Below are 17,067 nucleotides of genomic sequence, written 5' to 3'. Positions count from 1 at the left end.
ACAATGGAGGTCTCCCAACGTATGCTCACAGATTTGGACCAAACTAGTGTCAATCGATCACAAATATAATTAGTATGAAATTTGCAAATGGAACTATCTGCCAATGCGCAGGTTTGGCGGAGATATTTGCATAAAAAGCAGAAAAAATGCGCAGGAAATTTGGAAAATGAAAAATATGCCAGCCTTTTGGTGCGTTTTCTCCTGTTGAATGTAAATATCTCCGCCAAACCTGGGCATTGGCAGATAGTTCCATTTGCAAATTTCATACTAATTATATTTGTGATCGATTGACACTAATTTCGTCCAAATCTGTGAGCATACGTTGGGAGACCTCCATTGTCAGTAATTTTTTGTTGCTAGGTATTTGCCTCACTAAGAAAAATAGATTAAAAATAATGGGAATAAATATTTTCTCATGGAGAAAATAAATAAATTTTTAAAAACAAACTTAGGTGAAGGACGCGCTTAAAATATTAAAACAAGAAGCATTAAAAAATGTCATAATATCGTTTAATATTTATTAACTTTTACTTCACCGTGGGCCCAACTTTTTCATGATAATTAACAATAAATGTAACTAAACTAACGACTTGATTAACAAATAAGTGCACCGTTACAGGGGGAGTTACTAAAATATGTCAGAACATGAACAAATTTCCTCTATAACAGGTGTCGCGATTTATTGAAAGATAAACAATCAAATCTTGCAAGTTTAATATATAAATACTACGTATTTCGAATAATTGTTCCAAATGCCTGAAGGTATAGCTTTTCTCCTGTATTAGTTGGGCCCATGGTGAAGTAAAAGTTAATAAATATTAAACGATATTATGACATTTTTTAATGCTTCTTGTTTTAATATTTTAAGCGCGTCCTTCACCTAAGTTTGTTTTTAAAAATTTATTTATTTAATTATTTTTAGTGATTTGTGAACTTAAATGCATAAAATCATATGCAATTATCAAATCTTAAAAGTTGTTAATTCTCCTGTGGGTGGATGCGTGGTATACCAAAGTAATACCCCAGTGGGTGTGGGTGGTATACCAATTTAATTCCCCCCGTGGGTGTGATGCGTAGCATACTAAATTAATCCCCGAGTGGGTGCGGATGCGTGGTACACGAATTTAATCCTGCAGTGGATGTGGACGCTTGGTATACCAAATTAGTCCCGCAGTGGGTGTGTACGTGGCCCTACAAAATTAGTTTCCCAGGGTATGCATGCGTTATATTTGTATTTCATGCAATTTGATCGCTGCTGATTGTTTCAGCCAAATATGCTAAACACACCTTGCATTATTCGCACACGTTAGCAACCAGTATCCTAGCACGAAAATATACATACGCAAATAGGTTGCTTAATGGAAATATTTCAAAAAGCTCTAATTCCGTGAGTTTTCATCCGATTAAGTCGAACAAAGGCTTAAAATTTGCGTATTATCCAGGAGAATAATAAAACTGGCAAGCCCCCGGTCGGAAGCACTTTCTTGATACCAAGAAATGGATTTGAAACTTTAGGCATCGGACTTTCTACCTTAAGGAATTAGAATTTCGGAAAAAATAAAAAAAACGTATCTGTACAACAGAATTCTCTGGTTTTTTTGTTTCAACATGTTATCCATGCAACGAACGGTTCGGGCGAAATCTCAGTGGGACCTTTTCAAAGTTGCAGCTGAATGCATACTTAGGCTTCGCCGTAACCATGGTGATCTTTTAACATGATCACCTTATGCCTCATTTTCCTTCACCTAAGAAAAATCAAAATTCTACACTCGTAACTTCGTAAAAATAATAATGTTGTAAAAACCCTTCGGAGATAGACAGTTTCGAAATCGCTATTTTAATATATGGAGGAAGGGAAAGTTGAGACACAACAATTTAACTCTAATCCCGCATACAATGGCACCTTAATATAGGGTTTGCAGGTTTCGTGCAAGAATGTTGGTGATAATAATTGCATGCATGGCGGCATTTTTTGGAGAATCTCCAGGGTTGGCCAAAATACTATTTGAAATACAAATTACAAAATACTATTTTGTATTTTGTATTTTGAAGCTAGCCGGGTATTTTGTATTTTCTATTTTGTATTTTCTAATTTTTCAAGTCGGTCAATGTATTTTAAATACAAAAATACTTTACAAAATACATTTGAGAAATATGAGACGAACTCATGAAAAGAACAAGAGTTGGTCTATGCAATATATCTATTGCTACCATTCCTCATCGGTTATTTTCAGTTTCTGGACTCTGGCTGTGCCAGAAAAGTACACAAAATATTTTATATTTACATATGCGGGTGATTAATTTCCATTTTAAAATTTTTATCAAGTATTAAGATCGTAATTAAAACTTCTATATTTTTACTTCATTGTCGACGCTATGTCGTACGATAAAGTATTTTTGTAGTGTGAGAAAGATTAAAATTAGATAGATTGAAATTATTTGCGGGCTTCTTCATATATAATTTTTTCGTATATAATTAATTTCATATAGAATGAAATTCAAATGACATCACACATGCCCAGTAACATAATAACTAAATTCCAAATAACGCTGTGAAATAAAATCAGTTAGCAAAACTTTTGAAATTTGAGCTTGAATTGCATTTTTCAGGGTTAAATATGGCAGTAGTATTTTGTATTTTGAAATGTATTTTAAATACGTATTTTGTATTTTGTATTTTGAAGTTTCGTCGATTTTGGGCAAAAGTATTTTGTATTTTGTATTTTGATGAGATTCGGGTATTTTGTATTTTGAAGTTTCGTCGATTTTGGGCAAAAGTATTTTGTATTTTGTATTTTGTAATTGTATTTTGAAGGTTCACAATAATGTATTTTCATTTTGTATTTTGTATTTTGAAACCCATGTATTTTGCCCAACCCTGAGAATCTCCTCGTCAGCAAGCAAACACATGTTTGTCACAAAATATGCAAATTCCAAAACCAAATAACTTCATCTCATTATTCTCATTTAACCACACTTTCTGCATTTCGTATTTGCATATTTATCATTGTTTAACGATTTATTTAGCAAGTAATTAGTTTTTCCGACAGATTAATTCCTTACACAATTTTTTAGTTCTTCAAGAAACTTTCTTTGTTCTTTGTAAAAAAAAGTCAAAAAATACCAAAATAAGTCCGTCTCTATGGTGCCAGGAATTCTGAATAAACTGCAAATTTGTATGAAAATTCAATACCGTATAATGGTAATAAAACCAATATCCACACATTCATATATTCCAGAAATATTTGAAAATTTGTATATATCTTAAACTCCAGAGGACGTGTACAGATTTTGACATGTTGTTGTACTAAACAAGTTTTCGCACAAGATAAGGCAAGCCTCATTAAAATTAAATTACATATATTAAGAGATAAATATCGTAATTAAACGAAGCTAAATTACAATTGAATTCTACAGAAAATCCATCATCCTTAATGGAAATTCGCCACAATTTGGGGGCAAACATGCCACCAAAACGGATCTTTGCCTGCGCCGAAGAAAAACTATTTTTCGAACAGGAGAAAAAGAAAACAGCCGCAGAACTTGGACGTTTCTACCGAGCGAGAATGACCGAGGAGAAGAAAGCGTTGGTGCGACGACAAAATGCGGAACGACAACGTCGTCGATTGGAACAACTGACGGAGGAGGAGAAAAATGCCTTGCGCCGTAAACATGCTGACCGTGAACGAAGCCGGGTCGCCAATATGACCAACGAAGAGATAAAAGCTTATCGAGATAAGAGAGCCCGACAGCAGAGGGAGGGAGAGAGGAGGAGGAAAGCCTTGGCTGTCGATAAGGATTCAGAGTGAGGATGACTACATACGTATTTATTTAATTATAGTGTTGCAAATTGTAATTTTTAATTAATATGTGTTAATTGTCCTACAGGAGTGAGGAGGAGGAGGACGACGATAAGTTGGAGGAGGTGGACGACGATAAGTTCGAAGAAGAGGACGACGATAAGTTAGAGGATAAGACTGACGAATGGAGGGTTCTTCCGACACTAGAATCGTGCGATGATGATGACGACCAGCGCGACAGATTTGTCGCCATGGAGGGATGTGACCCACTCTGCTTGCAGGATCAGGAAGAGGGTCCTAGCCAGCCGTGATTGTTGACTTGAACTAATTAGGATAAATTGTGTGTAAAAAAGTTTTGTGCGAGTAAATCTGGTAGTAATTTTTTAGTGATTTTTTTTTAGTATTTATGCATTATATATGTTAGAAAATGTGTAAATTTGTGTGCTAAAATTGTATGTATACACTTTTATTTAATGAGACGCGCATTTCTATGTTGTGAGATTATCAAGTACAAATTAATTAAGGGCAGTTTAAATTTAACTGTATTTATCTAATGTAAAAAAGAAATGAGAATATATTTACAAATTTGCTGTCAGAATTTGCAATAAAAACATATTTAACGGTGGCATTTATTTGATTTAGGGCCCGTTCATATATTACGTCAACAAGAGAGGGGGGGGGAGGGGGTCTGACCACTAATGATATCGTGCCTATCCTGCCCATGTTAAAGGGGGTAGGGGGGGGGGTCTGAAAATCCGATTTTTTTGATGACGTAATATATGAACGGGCCCTTACATAATATTATTGAATGGAGAGTGGAGTGGTGAAGGAAGTTACTGTTTGGTTTTTCGGATCTTTTACACCCCGCCTGCAATGCTTGCAGCTACGTCACGGCCTTATGCAGACATGACATGTTGTGTTTTCATCCGACCATTTTTGGGTCTTATAATGACTCCAAAATTATTTGCATATATTATCATGGATTTTAGTGTGCAAATTCTTGGTACTTGTAAAAAAGTGCGTTCTACCGTGATGGATGCTGCATAATGATCTGTCTGAACGACCATCACGTGACTGCAAGCATTGCAGGCGGGGTGTAAAAGCATCAACAAAGTCAACAGTAATCTCGTATTAATTTGCAGGTAATAGAGGTGTTTCGCATTTTAGCAGACTTTTTGGCAACATTTTGCATGGAACATGGAAATGAAACGGGTGCTGGAGTCGAGTGGAGAATAGGAGCGAGTAGGAGACAGCATTAATCCAACGGCGCCTGGTTAGCTCAGTCGGTAGAGCGTGTGGCTTTTAACCACAAGGTCCTGGGTTCGAGCCCCATACCAGGCGAATTCTTTTTGCACACTTTTTCCTATATTTTTGCACTTCCTCCTCTTCCCTTCGTATCATGTTTTTTGCTTTGCACCTTACATTTTATTTTTGAAACTTGGCCAAGAATAATCATGTATGTACGAGTCAATTTATGGCAAATTTACACACGGAGGCATATTTTATTAAATATATCCTTATACAGATAAATGCATAGTTTACAAGGCTAGAAAACATTGGCTTTATTTAATTTACCTTTAAAATCGACATTGTATACATTGTATTTTTTAAATTTTGCTCAATAAATAATTGTCAAATACACAATAAATTACGGATCAAGTGTTTCCCTCCATCGAATCCTCCTCCTCAACAATCTGTTCTTTCACCCGATTCAGCCCCCTTTGCCTCCCTCCAGGATTCTCGTGCGTTTTCAAATGATACCGTAAATGAGCATTCTGCTTGAACGCCTTGTCACACAGGGGACACTTGTAGCTCCTCAGCTGTCAGAAGATACAAACACAATTAATAATTAGTTAATCATCATTTTTATAAATCAATTAATCAACCAAATAACAATTAAACAAGTGATATTATCAGCAAATCGGTCGGTTGTGGGTCGTGCACGGGGTCATTGTAGGGTAAATAATTATCAGGAAAATATGACCTTATGACCCACAATGACCGGTCCCACCGACCAAACTGAACCTCTACGAACCTGTTCATGAACCAGAATCATGTGTCTTTCCAAGTTCCTCTTCAACGTAAATTCCTTGGGACACTTGGAGCACAAAAAGCTAGCTCTGGGCCCCTCCGGGTGCATCAAATTTTGATGAGCTACCAACGTATACTTAAAGAGGAACGATTTAGGACAATGTTCGCATAAGAATTTCTTCTCCTCTTTGAGATGTTGACTTTCACAGTGGCGTTGGAGTGTGCCCTTCTTGCGGAATGCGAGCCCACACGTGGGGCAGGGATGCGGCTTCTCCCCGGAGTGGATTAGTCTATGATTTAAGAAATTCTGCACCTGGCCGATCACTTTGGAGCAGTCGGGGCAACGAAAATTTCGAAATTTCGTCCTGCCCGGGGGCCTATCGGTGACTTCGAATTGGGTAAGATCGTCTAGGGGCTGGGTTGCGTGGATGGTGGAAAGATGCGTGGCGAGGGAGGTTTTCGACCCGAATCGAAGGTCACACAAGTGACACTGAGAGATCGGGGCTTTGCGAGGGCGCGGATCTGCGGCAGTGTGGAATAGCATTTTGTGTCTACGATAACTGCCAGAGCTGTTGGAGACAAGGCCGCAATAAGGACAAGTGACGGGAGACTTATTCTTCTTCTTCCTAATGGCTGGAATATAAGGAGAGAAATTAGTACGGGAAGAGTGTCTGGATGGGGATGGATTTACATGATTTCCGTTTTTTGGAGGCGGGACAAGGCTTTTGTTTCCGAGAAGGGGCAGATTCATTGTCGGGAATATATTCGTCGTCCGAAGGAGGGTTAGAATATGGGAGGATGTAATCGTCATCATTATAATCCGGGTCAGGGTGGTCATCGTTGTCGTCACTGCTACAATCTTGGAGAGGTCGTGGTTCCTGTAAAATAGGAATTTTTGCATAGACGTTAACTTTAATTTTTGCCATGGTGCAATTCATTATTCGCACCTGAACTTTCCACTTGGCGAACTCCATTTTATTTAGTCTGTCCAGGACGATGCGGAGGTCAGGTTTACCGGGTTCTTTCTTAACCTCGCCTGACCCTACATTCTTGCCAGTATCTGCAGTGTTATTCCTGCCGGCACAATGTCAAACAACATTGATAAGATATTACATTATCGAGAGCTAAATGTTACATAATATTTAAAATCTTACACATTTTTTACATGCTGGCAACTTAATTTACTTCCTATTTTGACAACTTTCTCTTTCCGACTTTGCCGAACCTTATTAATGCGCTGGCCTGGCGGCGTCTTCTTATTGAGAGGATTAGACTTTAAAACTAGAAACAACATTATCTAATTATTTATAACGATTTTGTAAATTTTACAAAAATGTTAATTGAGTAATTATCTATGTGTTCATACCTAAATTCTGGTCATTGTCGCTGTTATTACTACAGTCTAAATTATCAGGTTTGATACAAATTCCAAGATCTTCTTCGTTTGGAATGTAAAGAGGGTCAAAGTCGCCATCTTCTTGGATTGGAGACGAACACAGCAGTTCTTCTTTCACGTCGACTTCACAATGATCAAACGCGTCGCCGTGGTCATCGGCATAATTATGTGTCGGAGTGCTCCCCAGAGCGCCACAAAGGGAAGTGGAGCCAGTGAAAAGGTCGGCAAATGTCAAGGACAAAATTTCATTAAGCAAATTTAGCAGTCTTGTAACATCACTTAGTTTTGCGTCTGTAAATACATATTCAAATTAATTAAAATATGTAAAACAATATTTTCTTCTCGAATTTATTATTCAATTAACTTGCCAATTTTATCTTGGTCAGTATTGAGCCCTGCGCGCCGAGCAATTTGGCGAATCCTTTGGCGACTCTTGGATAAAAATGTTTTCAGAGAGTCGACCTCCGCCGATAACTCGGTCGCCACGTCGGCCTCCATGGCGTCTGTGTGTACACTTTGCAGGCTATACATGTAGCTTAAAAATTACACAATATTATTGCTTATTGTAATTAAATGATATTTATTTAATTTCACCTCAGCTGCTTTTTTTGCAGTGAAAGCATGAAGAAGAGACAAATCCCGCTGGCACCAAGTCGCAATTCAAATGGCGTGGGCATCAGCCCCTAGCCCCGTGGGCCCCAGCCCCTAGCCCCTCAAAGGTAGGCCTCAGCCCCTACCCCCTATCCCCGTGGGCCTCAGCCCCTAGCCCCTAGCCCCGTGGGCCTCGGCCCCTAACCCCTACAAGGCTGGCCTCAGCCCCTACCCCCTAGCCCCTCCAAGGTTTGCTTCAGCCCCTACCCACTTTTTTCATTTTACCCCATACATTTTACCCCAGAAATGTACATAATTTTCCTTAGGACCCGAAACCCTAATTTTACTCCCAAACTTCAGCAATAATGAGGTTTGTAGTTTCTATTCTAGCATATCGAAATATAAACATTTTCCTGCAAGGCGCGAGATGTCCGTGTCGTCTTAAGATTATATCGCTAGAGTGTGCCCCTGCATTGTTATATTCATGTCCCACATTGGAGAAGAGTCCCTTCTTAGCGAGCGAATCATTCAGATACAGACCAGGTACGCGCAGTTAATCAATCAATTCAAATTGTATTATATTGCTAGTAAAATATATTAATTCATAAACATTAATGGGAGAGCCGTATGAAGTAGAAACACGTGCACCAAGGTACACATGATTTACAGTGTTATATTTAACATTAAATTTGGAATATAAATATCAGAGGATTGTAAGGTATAATAAGTGTTGTGAACGGTTTTCATTTCGAGAAATGATCAATCTGAAATGGATAGCATAAGCTTAGTAAAGGGCTTTATTTTGACACACAAATATCAATTGACCCAAAAGTAATTATGTGTTAATACTTTTGGCTGTACTTAAATTACAAGGTTACAGAATGGATAAAGAGGATGAGGGAATCTGCACTACAAAACTCCTCCCCTATACTTCGTAAAAGTAGAGATAAGTTAAGTAAATTTGCGATCATACGTGGGCAATATCTGATATTAATAAGTACCGTTGTGCTCGTAATCGATATAATATAAGTATAAACAATGCACAGACATCCGAGGAAAGCTAAAGGATTTGCAAAAAGTTGATCGCGAAGTGAAAGGTCTCATCCGGAGGGGTCCTAAGTACACAAAAAGCAGGCAGCCTCAATACAAATGGACCTCCGGATCTATCATGGAGGCGCGATGAGACAAGCAGCCCATGAAGGGCAAACACAAGCTAAGCACACCTACTTTCTTCTCTGTCACCTTCTTTAATGCAGAAAACATAAGAAACCTCTCCCACCTTCCCTCACCTGAATCGAACTTCCTATCCGATTTAGGCCTTCTGCACGTAGAAACGTGGCGCACCCACTCCCCACCCACCCTCCCTTCCCAACTTCACCCTCATCGACTCTATCGCAGTCAAATCCCCAGGAAAAGGAAGACCAAGCGGTGGCGTTGCACTACTTATCAACAACGCACACTGTAGGATCTCATCAATTCCTCACCAAAGCCCAAACACCATCATCACTGTATGCACATGTCGGCATTCCAACCTTCAACACATCCTCATTCACTGCTACTTCCCACCATCAACTGCTGGATTAGGAGCAATGCATTCCAAACTTGTCGTCATTGAACAAACTATTGAAAAATTCCCGAATGCGTCATGAATTGCTGGTGGTGATTTCAATGCAAGAGTGGGAAATCTAGGCGAGATCGACACAGATATGCAGCTTTATTGCCCACGCCAACGCAGGACTCTTATGAAAAGAACACCGATGTTTGGATACATTTAATCACCTGTTGTCACCGGTTTCGCAATTGTTTAATGCTTCATCAGACCTTTTTCAATAAAAAATATTACAAAATTGTTTAAATTAAAATTAAAAATTGAATAAAATTAGAGTAAAATTATATGTAGCCATCAAGAATAGAAATAAATCACAATATCAATTTATAATACCTTTGTTGAGATTGAGTCTTTGATTTATGTGTACAATTTAATAAGTATGTATGTATTTCCCTCGTGGTTTTGTACAAGACTGAGATAACATTTTACTTTTTCATACAAAACTATTCTAAGGAATTAGTCTGCTTAGAAGAGAGATTACAAAGATATTACAAAGTTTAGGCTGTCAATAATATCACGGTACTGTTTATTTCTGCTCATATCTTTCTCTGTCTTAATATACCTTATGAGAGTATGTTTAAACTGATACATATTATTGTAAAATGGCATAACTAGAACATGTTCATGTTTAACGTGTTCTCTGTATGTCTCTTTTTCTTTGATTTTATAGTTTTGGTATTTACATAGTACTTCTGTGTAGTTATTCTGAAGAGAATGTAACACAAGTTTTGTTTTTGGTTGTAAAACTTCATGCCTGTCTTTTATTCTGACCTTTTCTATACATTCGTTTATCACTGTAATAGGATATCCTCTGCTTAAAAACTTTGTACATAATACTGTAAATTCTTTCTCACAATCCTCTTTTCTAGAACATATCTTTTTAATGCGTAAAGGTTGACTAAATGAGATGGATTTTTGAACAGATTTTGGATGGTTAGATTCATAATTTAAAAACAATTGTTGGTGCTGAAAATGTTTATATATATCCAGTCGTTTCTAAGTGATATATCAGATGAAAATTCCCAAGATGAAGTACAAAACACGCTCAAAATGGAATATATATTTTCTACAATATATTCGACAGCAATGACTCAGTTTCAAATGGCAACTCATGCTATAACAATTCATGTTATTGACTGGGAACATTACAACTCTAAAACAAAACCCTGATGGAGAAAGGATACTCCAGATACAATTCCCGAAGATCTACATAAAATGCAACAGATACAATAGCAAAAGTTAAAGATGGAACATTGTCATTGATAGGATAGACGGTTCATTCTGAAGTATAAAAATTCATGAATGGAACAATTCCCAAAAATATTAATAACAATCGTGGAAAATTTCGAAGAGAAAGGGGATGAGGTGGATGGAGAAATCACGTCCAATCCGAACCAACGCTTTTCAACAACTCACAAAGCACATTTTATGGACTGAGAGGACGGGTCATGGTCGTGGTGGTCAAACTCAAAATAGTGGAACTTCAAATCATCAAAATAAAGATCATCTACTAACGAATTGGACTGCCCCGTAAAAGGCGCGCTAGGCGGGAACGCAGCGAAATTAAATTTCGAAAAAATTATTTTTGAATAGACCAAGTTATAAGCTTTCCATTGATATATGTCACCAATTTTTGAGTCATGGCCAAGACTAGAAAAACTTGGGTTGAAAGGCAAGAGTTGGGAAAAAGAGTGATTGAGTTTCATAAAAATAGAGCAAACAGTGATTCCAAAACTATGTGGAATTTTTCTAGACAAGAAGGTATTTCTGAATGCAACGTCTACGACTTCGTAAAAAAGTACGGGGAATCGAATAAAATCAAATTCAAAGCCCCTACTTGTCGACCTGTATAGCTAGCGACGACAAAAGTCAAAAATCGGATACAAAAATCTTCAAAAAAATGAGTATTATCTTTAGAAATTTTGGCGTCAGGTAATTTATCCAGGCACATTTGCGTACTTCGCCGTGAACGGAAAATAAAATACCTCGCAAATATATCTACAGAATTTGGTGCACAGTAATTCAAGTTTCGCGACACTCAACGTACACACACTCATATTTAACCAACATGAATTTACAACTCACGCACCTCTTAAGAATTTACTTACGATTAAAAATATCTACGTTTGAAATAAAAAGTATTTTCTACACAAATGATGTATGTTATGTTTTGACAGTATTTCTGGGTATTTGGTACGAATAAAATCAAGTGTGCGTAAATTTAACTTCCCTTACAAGTATTAGTTATATCCTATAGCTTGTATCAATCATATGCTAACGACCAGTTGAGATGGGCGCCCAATTTGCCGTGTCGACCAGTTGAGACTGGCGACAATCAGTTTGTCGACCAATCAGGTGTTAAGGACTAGTTTGTCGACCATTAGTCACCAACCCATATATTCCTATTAGAGCGTCAAACGATTTAATAAGATTGACGTGTATTAGATATATTTGGAAGGGAGAAAATACACGAACGGCTTGGGACGAGTGTAATGTTTGCCCACCCTTGGTTATGGGCTAGTTTAGGTACTGAGTGTGATATAGAAGTTAAGTTATTTGCTGGGGATTTAATTGTGTGCCGTGGAGTATGACGTGTGAGGGAGTAATAGCACGTGGACGTGACGATTTAGTTTAACTTTGCATTTGGTTTGGGTTACATGTATTTAAATGGGTAGCCAAATGTTTCAAGCTTGCCTCATACCTGGTATGCATCTGAACGATTCGCTCGCTAAGAAGAGACTCTTCTTCAATGTGGGACATGAATATAACAATGCAGGGGCACACTCTAGCGATATAATCTTAAGACGACACGGACATCTCGCGCCTTGCAGGAAAATGTTTATATTTCGATATGCTAGAATAGAAACTACAAACCTCATTATTGCTGAAGTTTGGGAGTAAAATTAGGGTTTCGGGTCCTAAGGAAAAATTATGTACATTTCTGGGGTAAAATGTATGGGGTAAAATGAAAAAAGTGGGTAGGGGCTGAAGCAAACCTTGGAGGGGCTAGGGGGTAGGGGCTGAGGCCAGCCTTGTAGGGGTTAATGGCCGAGGCCCACGGGGCTAGGGGCTAGGGGCTGAGGCCCACGGGGATAGGGGGTAGGGGCTGAGGCCTACCTTTGAGGGGCTAGGGGCTGGGGCCCACGGGGCTAGGGGCTGAGGCCCACCACATGCAATTCAACTCAAACATTTCTTGAATTTTCTTGGCCCGTCACCTGATTCCACTTGCAACTTGTAAACATTGCACTTGAAATTTTGAATTTAATCCTAAATTTTAAATTGTACCTGCTTTTACCCACGTTAACGTAAATAACAAATAATGTCGATTGCATGGTAAGCACTGTTCTTATTAAGTGCTTTTACTTTATTATTGTTAAGAAAAGTTTAATTTTCATGTTTCATAAATTATGAATCATAAATCGGAACGATTAAATAATTTTTTGACAATAATTTCTAATTTATATTGGTTTATTTATCCATTTATGTCCAGACATGTCCTGCCTTCTCTGTTTGACCGAATTCTCTGGCGACGACCCAGCAAAATCCCGCAATAATGATGCAGCCCCCAGAAAAATACGAATCTCCACCCTGTGCCAATTATTGCTGGCATCGCGTCCTCGTAATTGTACAATTTATGATGAAAACGTTACTTCTCAACTTGCCGAGGATGACGATACGTGCGAATTTTGTCCCAGTTGTGGTCCCGTGATGACTGAGGTGGAAGAAATTCGGGATCAAATGGCCCTTCTGGAGGGTCAAATTAGAACGAAATTTGCGCAAATTCGGGCCACAATAACTTCCTCGTTACACAATGAGGGTCAGGATAAAATTAGTAAGATAAGGGACATCATTCTCCGTGTCACAGGTTCGTGATAAGTTTTATAATAATTACTACAGCAGCACGACATGACTTACTAAAGTGATTTTATCAATTTCTAAATTTTTTATATTATTTTTCTTTTGCATATTATCAGACGGAATCAATAACCAGAGGAACGGCAACTTCGCATTGGATGAGTTCGAAGTTAAAATAGAACAAGTCGAATTTCATGACCATGAGACCGTGATCGATGAGGAATTGTTAAGTAGTTATCATCATCCGTACGACTTGACCAATCCTGAAGTAGATTCGGACGAGGAGAACGACCTGAAAATGGACCCCCTTCAACTGGACGATGATGACGACGATTCCGCATTTTGTATCATTCCTTGCTCGCAAAAAAAGCAGAAATCTACACAAGCAAAAACTCAAAAGTCTACAAAACCCAGGTCAAAACCTGCCCGGTAAAAAAATTACTGTCGTTCATTATTATTATTTTTAAATAATGCTTATCAATGTAATTAATCCATCCTCAAGTTAAATTGTCTTACCCAGTAAGGATCAAATTAAAAGAAAACGGGAAATTTCTCTCGCTAAAAAGCCAGAAAAGACCACACCACCAATAAAATGTGTAAAACTGGAGCCACGACCAAACCTCGAACGAACGCGACCCTCACCTCGGATCAAACCTCAAGCCCAACCCCCAAAAGAACCAATCACCAAGGAAAAGGTATCGTCAACTCGATCAATTCCGCACGTAAAGTCTGAGCCAAACTCCTCCAACGAAAATGACGATTGGGATCCTACCGACATGGACGACACCGAGGTTGACAAGGTCATCCCCTCCTCCAAACGGTACCCCCTGCCTCTCAAATGTACTTCCTGCGCCAAATCTTTTTCCACCGAATCCATGTTGACCCGTCACATGGCGCGCGACCATCGCTACCATTGTCACGTGTGCCCTGTCAAACTGCGTCGTTCACATGCCCTTACCGCCCACATGAGACAGGTCCACCCAGGCATTCTTGCCTACCCATGTTCCCTCTGCGATAAGAAATTCAAGAGCAGCAAGGCCCGGGCTGCCCACATGATCACGCGGCATGAGGAAGGCGAGAAAAAATTCCCCTGTGCCAAGTGTGATAAGCGTTTCTGCCGCGTGGAAAATTTGGAGAGACATTTGGAATTGCACGAGGTCGAGGGGGTCAAACCGATCGTGTGTGACGTGTGCGATGATCGATTTGAGGACGACGAGCGGTTGAGAAAACACATGGATAGGCATAATGCGGTCACGTGTCACTTGTGTGGAGTTGTGTGTACTACTAAATGGGGGATGGACAGGTGCATATTTTTTATCATTGGGCGTACTCACGACAAAACAGCTTATTTAACATTTAGGAAAGGCTGGTCATTTATGTAGGAAATTTGCAACCCCCAAAAAATCTGTGTTATTAGGGGATTCGCAAAATAAGATTTAAAGCAAAGCTCCAAAATCTCTCCTATTTCCCAATTTTGATTTAGGATCCTTAGTTGTAACGACTTTTAAAATAATTGAGGAGATGAGTGTAGTAAATTTTGCTAACGGACGGACGGACAAAACAATCACAAGAAGTAGATGACTTCATCAAAAAATACCCAGTTGCTGGATAAATTAACAAAAAAATGATTATTATTGAAATAAGTTTTGCGACATCGATATTTCTTAAGTCGTGTTAGATATTTGCGAGGTTGTCCTGAGTACAAACAATCTTAATTATTGCCATTTTTATGCACATTTACATTTATTTTATTTAATTAATTATTTTTTTATCTCCCAGACACATGCGCATCCACACTGGTGAAAAACCGGAGAAATGTGACCAGTGCGGGGCATCCTTCATCGATAAGACGAGCCTAAAAAATCACATCGCGAAGGAGCACTCGTCCAAGAAGCATGTCTGTCACATTTGTGGGAGAGGCTTCTACCTCCCAGTCTCCCTCAGGGTAATACAGTTGATTTAAATTAGATATTTGTATTAATGGCGACTTATTCAATTATTTCGGTCGTTAATTATGTATTTTGGTGCATATGTCCGTAGCGTCACATTGATTTGCACGAGGGCCGTTTTCCCTACGAGTGCGAACCCTGCGGAGAAAAATTCCGTATGAATAGCACCTTCCAATCCCATAAGGTCAAAGTTCATGGGGCAGACCCCTTCGTTTGCGACGTGTGGTAATTTTCTTCCTGGTGTTTATCATCATTCTATGCGAAAAACATAAACATTTCTAATTGTTTGAAATTAATTATCTATGTATGTAGCGGATCAACTTTTACATGCGCGAAAAGACTTCGTGAGCACAAGCTGACTCACGGAGGAATAAAACGACACCAATGTGAAGTAAGATTATTACTGAATTTGAATTAATTAATAACATAGTTCGTAATTCATGTCAACCTGCGTAATTGTGTAAAAACTAGGAAAGGAACGTTTGTAGCCACTTTTCAATTCTATCTACGATTACGCAGGTTTTATAAAATTGAAATGAATTGCATTCAATAACATATGCGCAGATTTGCCATTCATGTCAATTTGTGTATTCCAGTAAACTTTGAAAGTTTGAATTTCACAAATCTTTAAAATTTTACGAAACATTTAAAAAATAATAATTTCCTCTCAAATTTATAGATTGCATCAGGCTTTAAACCTTGGTCGGGCATTCGCCTATCTCGCAATGTTTCTTGCCCGGGCACAGGATACCCCTGCCCGACCAAGGTTTATTCTCAGGATTGGATACGTTTTATGAAATTAACATGAACTCTTTTACCTTGTTGTAATCCATTTTCTTTTAAAATATACAGATCTGTGGCGCCTGCTTTCTCCGAAAATTTCAGCTGGATGCTCACCTACGGGTTCACACGAACGAGCGCCCCTTCCCCTGCCCCCACTGCGACAAGGCGTTCAAACAGAGTAAAGCCCTGACTGTGCATGTCCTCCGGTTGCACACGCCCGGCTACGTCGCCCCGATCCGGTACCCGTGTCCCCACTGCGACAAGGGCTACACCCACAATCACTATCTCCAAGCGCACATTCGCCAAGTGCACACGGGGGAGCGGCCCTTTGTCTGCGACCAGATCGGATGTGGGAAAGGGTTCGCTAAAAAAACGTCGCTCTACTTGCACCTGAAGGGACATCATGGTCTCATCATGGAGAAGAAGATAGACAGACTACCACCGGGGAAGAGGAGGTTCCCCAGACGTACATGAATGTAGAGGGAAGTATGGACAAATAATAATTTAACTGGAATACGATAATTCCCAATGTAAAACTATTTATGCAACTAATGCGATACACAGTTATTGTTCTTATGTATGAAGAGAAGAGAAGTATGCACTCTTAAAAATAATGGTACCCTTTCAAAAAGTAAATCCGCTCTCAATTCCATAGTAAACTATATGTATTAAATCCAGAGTTAAGTTAACTTGACAAGGAGTGAGTAAAGTTTACGCTGTATTACATAGAATACAGCGTACATACAATACAATATACAATATAGAGTGCATGTACTTTTCAGAAGGGTTCCATCATTTTTAAGAAGGGTTATTTTTAATCCACCAGACTTTTAATTGAAATCACATAACTAAATATATTGAAATCGCATAACTTGAATTTACAGTGCTTTAATTCGATTAAAAAACTGTAAAATTGAAATCTGTCATACTTTTCAAAATCACACATTTTATTCAATTAAGCGGCAGGTTACACATGGTTAAACTTTGCATGTAACACAATGCCCCACATCCCCACAAAAGGTGGACTCTTCCACCGGGAAACTCAAAATATCC

At 38.7% G+C, this 17,067-nt stretch overlaps 3 protein-coding genes and 1 non-coding gene across 7 annotated transcripts; 3 read left to right on the top strand and 1 right to left on the bottom strand.

Moving 5' to 3' along the window:
* The first annotated feature begins 2,871 nt into the window (after positions 1 to 2,871).
* On the top strand, positions 2,872 to 4,425 carry LOC110860815 (apical junction molecule). The gene is made up of 4 exons (XM_022109927.2): positions 2,872 to 3,202; positions 3,276 to 3,333; positions 3,418 to 3,805; positions 3,889 to 4,425. The coding sequence occupies exons 3-4, from the start codon at positions 3,435 to 3,437 to the stop codon at positions 4,109 to 4,111; spliced, it is 594 nt and encodes a 197-aa protein (XP_021965619.1). The 5' UTR covers positions 2,872 to 3,202; positions 3,276 to 3,333; positions 3,418 to 3,434; the 3' UTR covers positions 4,112 to 4,425.
* Positions 4,426 to 5,068: 643 nt separating this feature from the next.
* Trnak-uuu lies at positions 5,069 to 5,141 on the top strand. The gene has a single exon. It is a non-coding gene; the product is annotated as a tRNA-Lys (tRNA).
* Positions 5,142 to 5,271: 130 nt separating this feature from the next.
* On the bottom strand, positions 5,272 to 7,929 carry LOC110860777 (zinc finger protein 567). Its single transcript, XM_022109878.2, has 8 exons — positions 7,822 to 7,929; positions 7,596 to 7,762; positions 7,198 to 7,518; positions 6,986 to 7,112; positions 6,779 to 6,905; positions 6,523 to 6,709; positions 5,836 to 6,464; positions 5,272 to 5,620 (listed from the first exon to the last, which is right to left on the bottom strand). Exons 1-8 carry the CDS (start codon positions 7,902 to 7,904, stop codon positions 5,456 to 5,458), a joined length of 1,806 nt encoding a protein of 601 aa, XP_021965570.2. The 5' UTR covers positions 7,905 to 7,929; the 3' UTR covers positions 5,272 to 5,455.
* A 4,670-nt stretch (positions 7,930 to 12,599) lies between these two features.
* Positions 12,600 to 16,933, top strand: LOC110860822 (zinc finger protein 708). Of its 4 annotated transcripts, XR_004837383.1 has the most exons (10): positions 12,600 to 12,760; positions 12,918 to 13,292; positions 13,402 to 13,711; positions 13,803 to 14,585; positions 15,062 to 15,227; positions 15,323 to 15,456; positions 15,544 to 15,622; positions 15,911 to 15,997; positions 16,084 to 16,630; positions 16,841 to 16,933. XR_004837383.1 is itself a non-coding variant. In XM_022109935.2 (9 exons), exons 2-9 carry the CDS (start codon positions 12,920 to 12,922, stop codon positions 16,486 to 16,488), a joined length of 2,337 nt encoding a protein of 778 aa, XP_021965627.1. In that variant the 5' UTR covers positions 12,600 to 12,760; positions 12,918 to 12,919; the 3' UTR covers positions 16,489 to 16,933. The 4 variants fall into 4 exon arrangements, 3 of the variants coding, with proteins under 3 accessions (XP_021965627.1, XP_035716481.1, XP_021965628.1); XM_022109935.2 differs by having other exon boundaries at positions 16,084 to 16,933; XM_035860588.1 differs by lacking the exon at positions 15,911 to 15,997 and adding an exon at positions 15,703 to 15,750 and having other exon boundaries at positions 16,084 to 16,933.
* The last annotated feature ends 134 nt before the right edge of the window (positions 16,934 to 17,067 follow it).

This window comes from Folsomia candida, unplaced genomic scaffold (genome assembly GCF_002217175.1).
Source record: "Folsomia candida strain VU population unplaced genomic scaffold, ASM221717v1 Fcan01_Sc034, whole genome shotgun sequence".
Taxonomy (NCBI): domain Eukaryota; kingdom Metazoa; phylum Arthropoda; class Collembola; order Entomobryomorpha; family Isotomidae; genus Folsomia; species Folsomia candida.
This window is presented reverse-complemented; position numbering and strand designations above follow the sequence as displayed.

Bases quoted from the DNA above. Each gene is read 5' to 3' on its own strand.
- LOC110860815 (XM_022109927.2), top strand. From the start codon at position 3,435: ATGGAAATTCGCCACAATTTGGGGGCAAACATGCCACCAAAACGGATC. The intron at 3,806-3,888 runs GTGAGGATGACT...ATTGTCCTACAG, and splicing joins GCTGTCGATAAGGATTCAGA to GAGTGAGGAGGAGGAGGACG.
- LOC110860777 (XM_022109878.2), bottom strand. From the start codon at position 7,904: ATGCCCACGCCATTTGAATTGCGACTTGGTGCCAGCGGGATTTGTCTC. The intron at 7,763-7,821 runs GTGAAATTAAAT...GTAATTTTTAAG, and splicing joins CTGCAAAAAAAGCAGCTGAG to CTACATGTATAGCCTGCAAA. The intron at 6,465-6,522 runs GTAAATCCATCC...CTTATATTCCAG, and splicing joins CTCCAAAAAACGGAAATCAT to CCATTAGGAAGAAGAAGAAT.
- LOC110860822 (XM_022109935.2), top strand. From the start codon at position 12,920: ATGTCCTGCCTTCTCTGTTTGACCGAATTCTCTGGCGACGACCCAGCA. The intron at 15,228-15,322 runs GTAATACAGTTG...ATATGTCCGTAG, and splicing joins ACCTCCCAGTCTCCCTCAGG to CGTCACATTGATTTGCACGA. The intron at 15,457-15,543 runs GTAATTTTCTTC...CTATGTATGTAG, and splicing joins CCCTTCGTTTGCGACGTGTG to CGGATCAACTTTTACATGCG.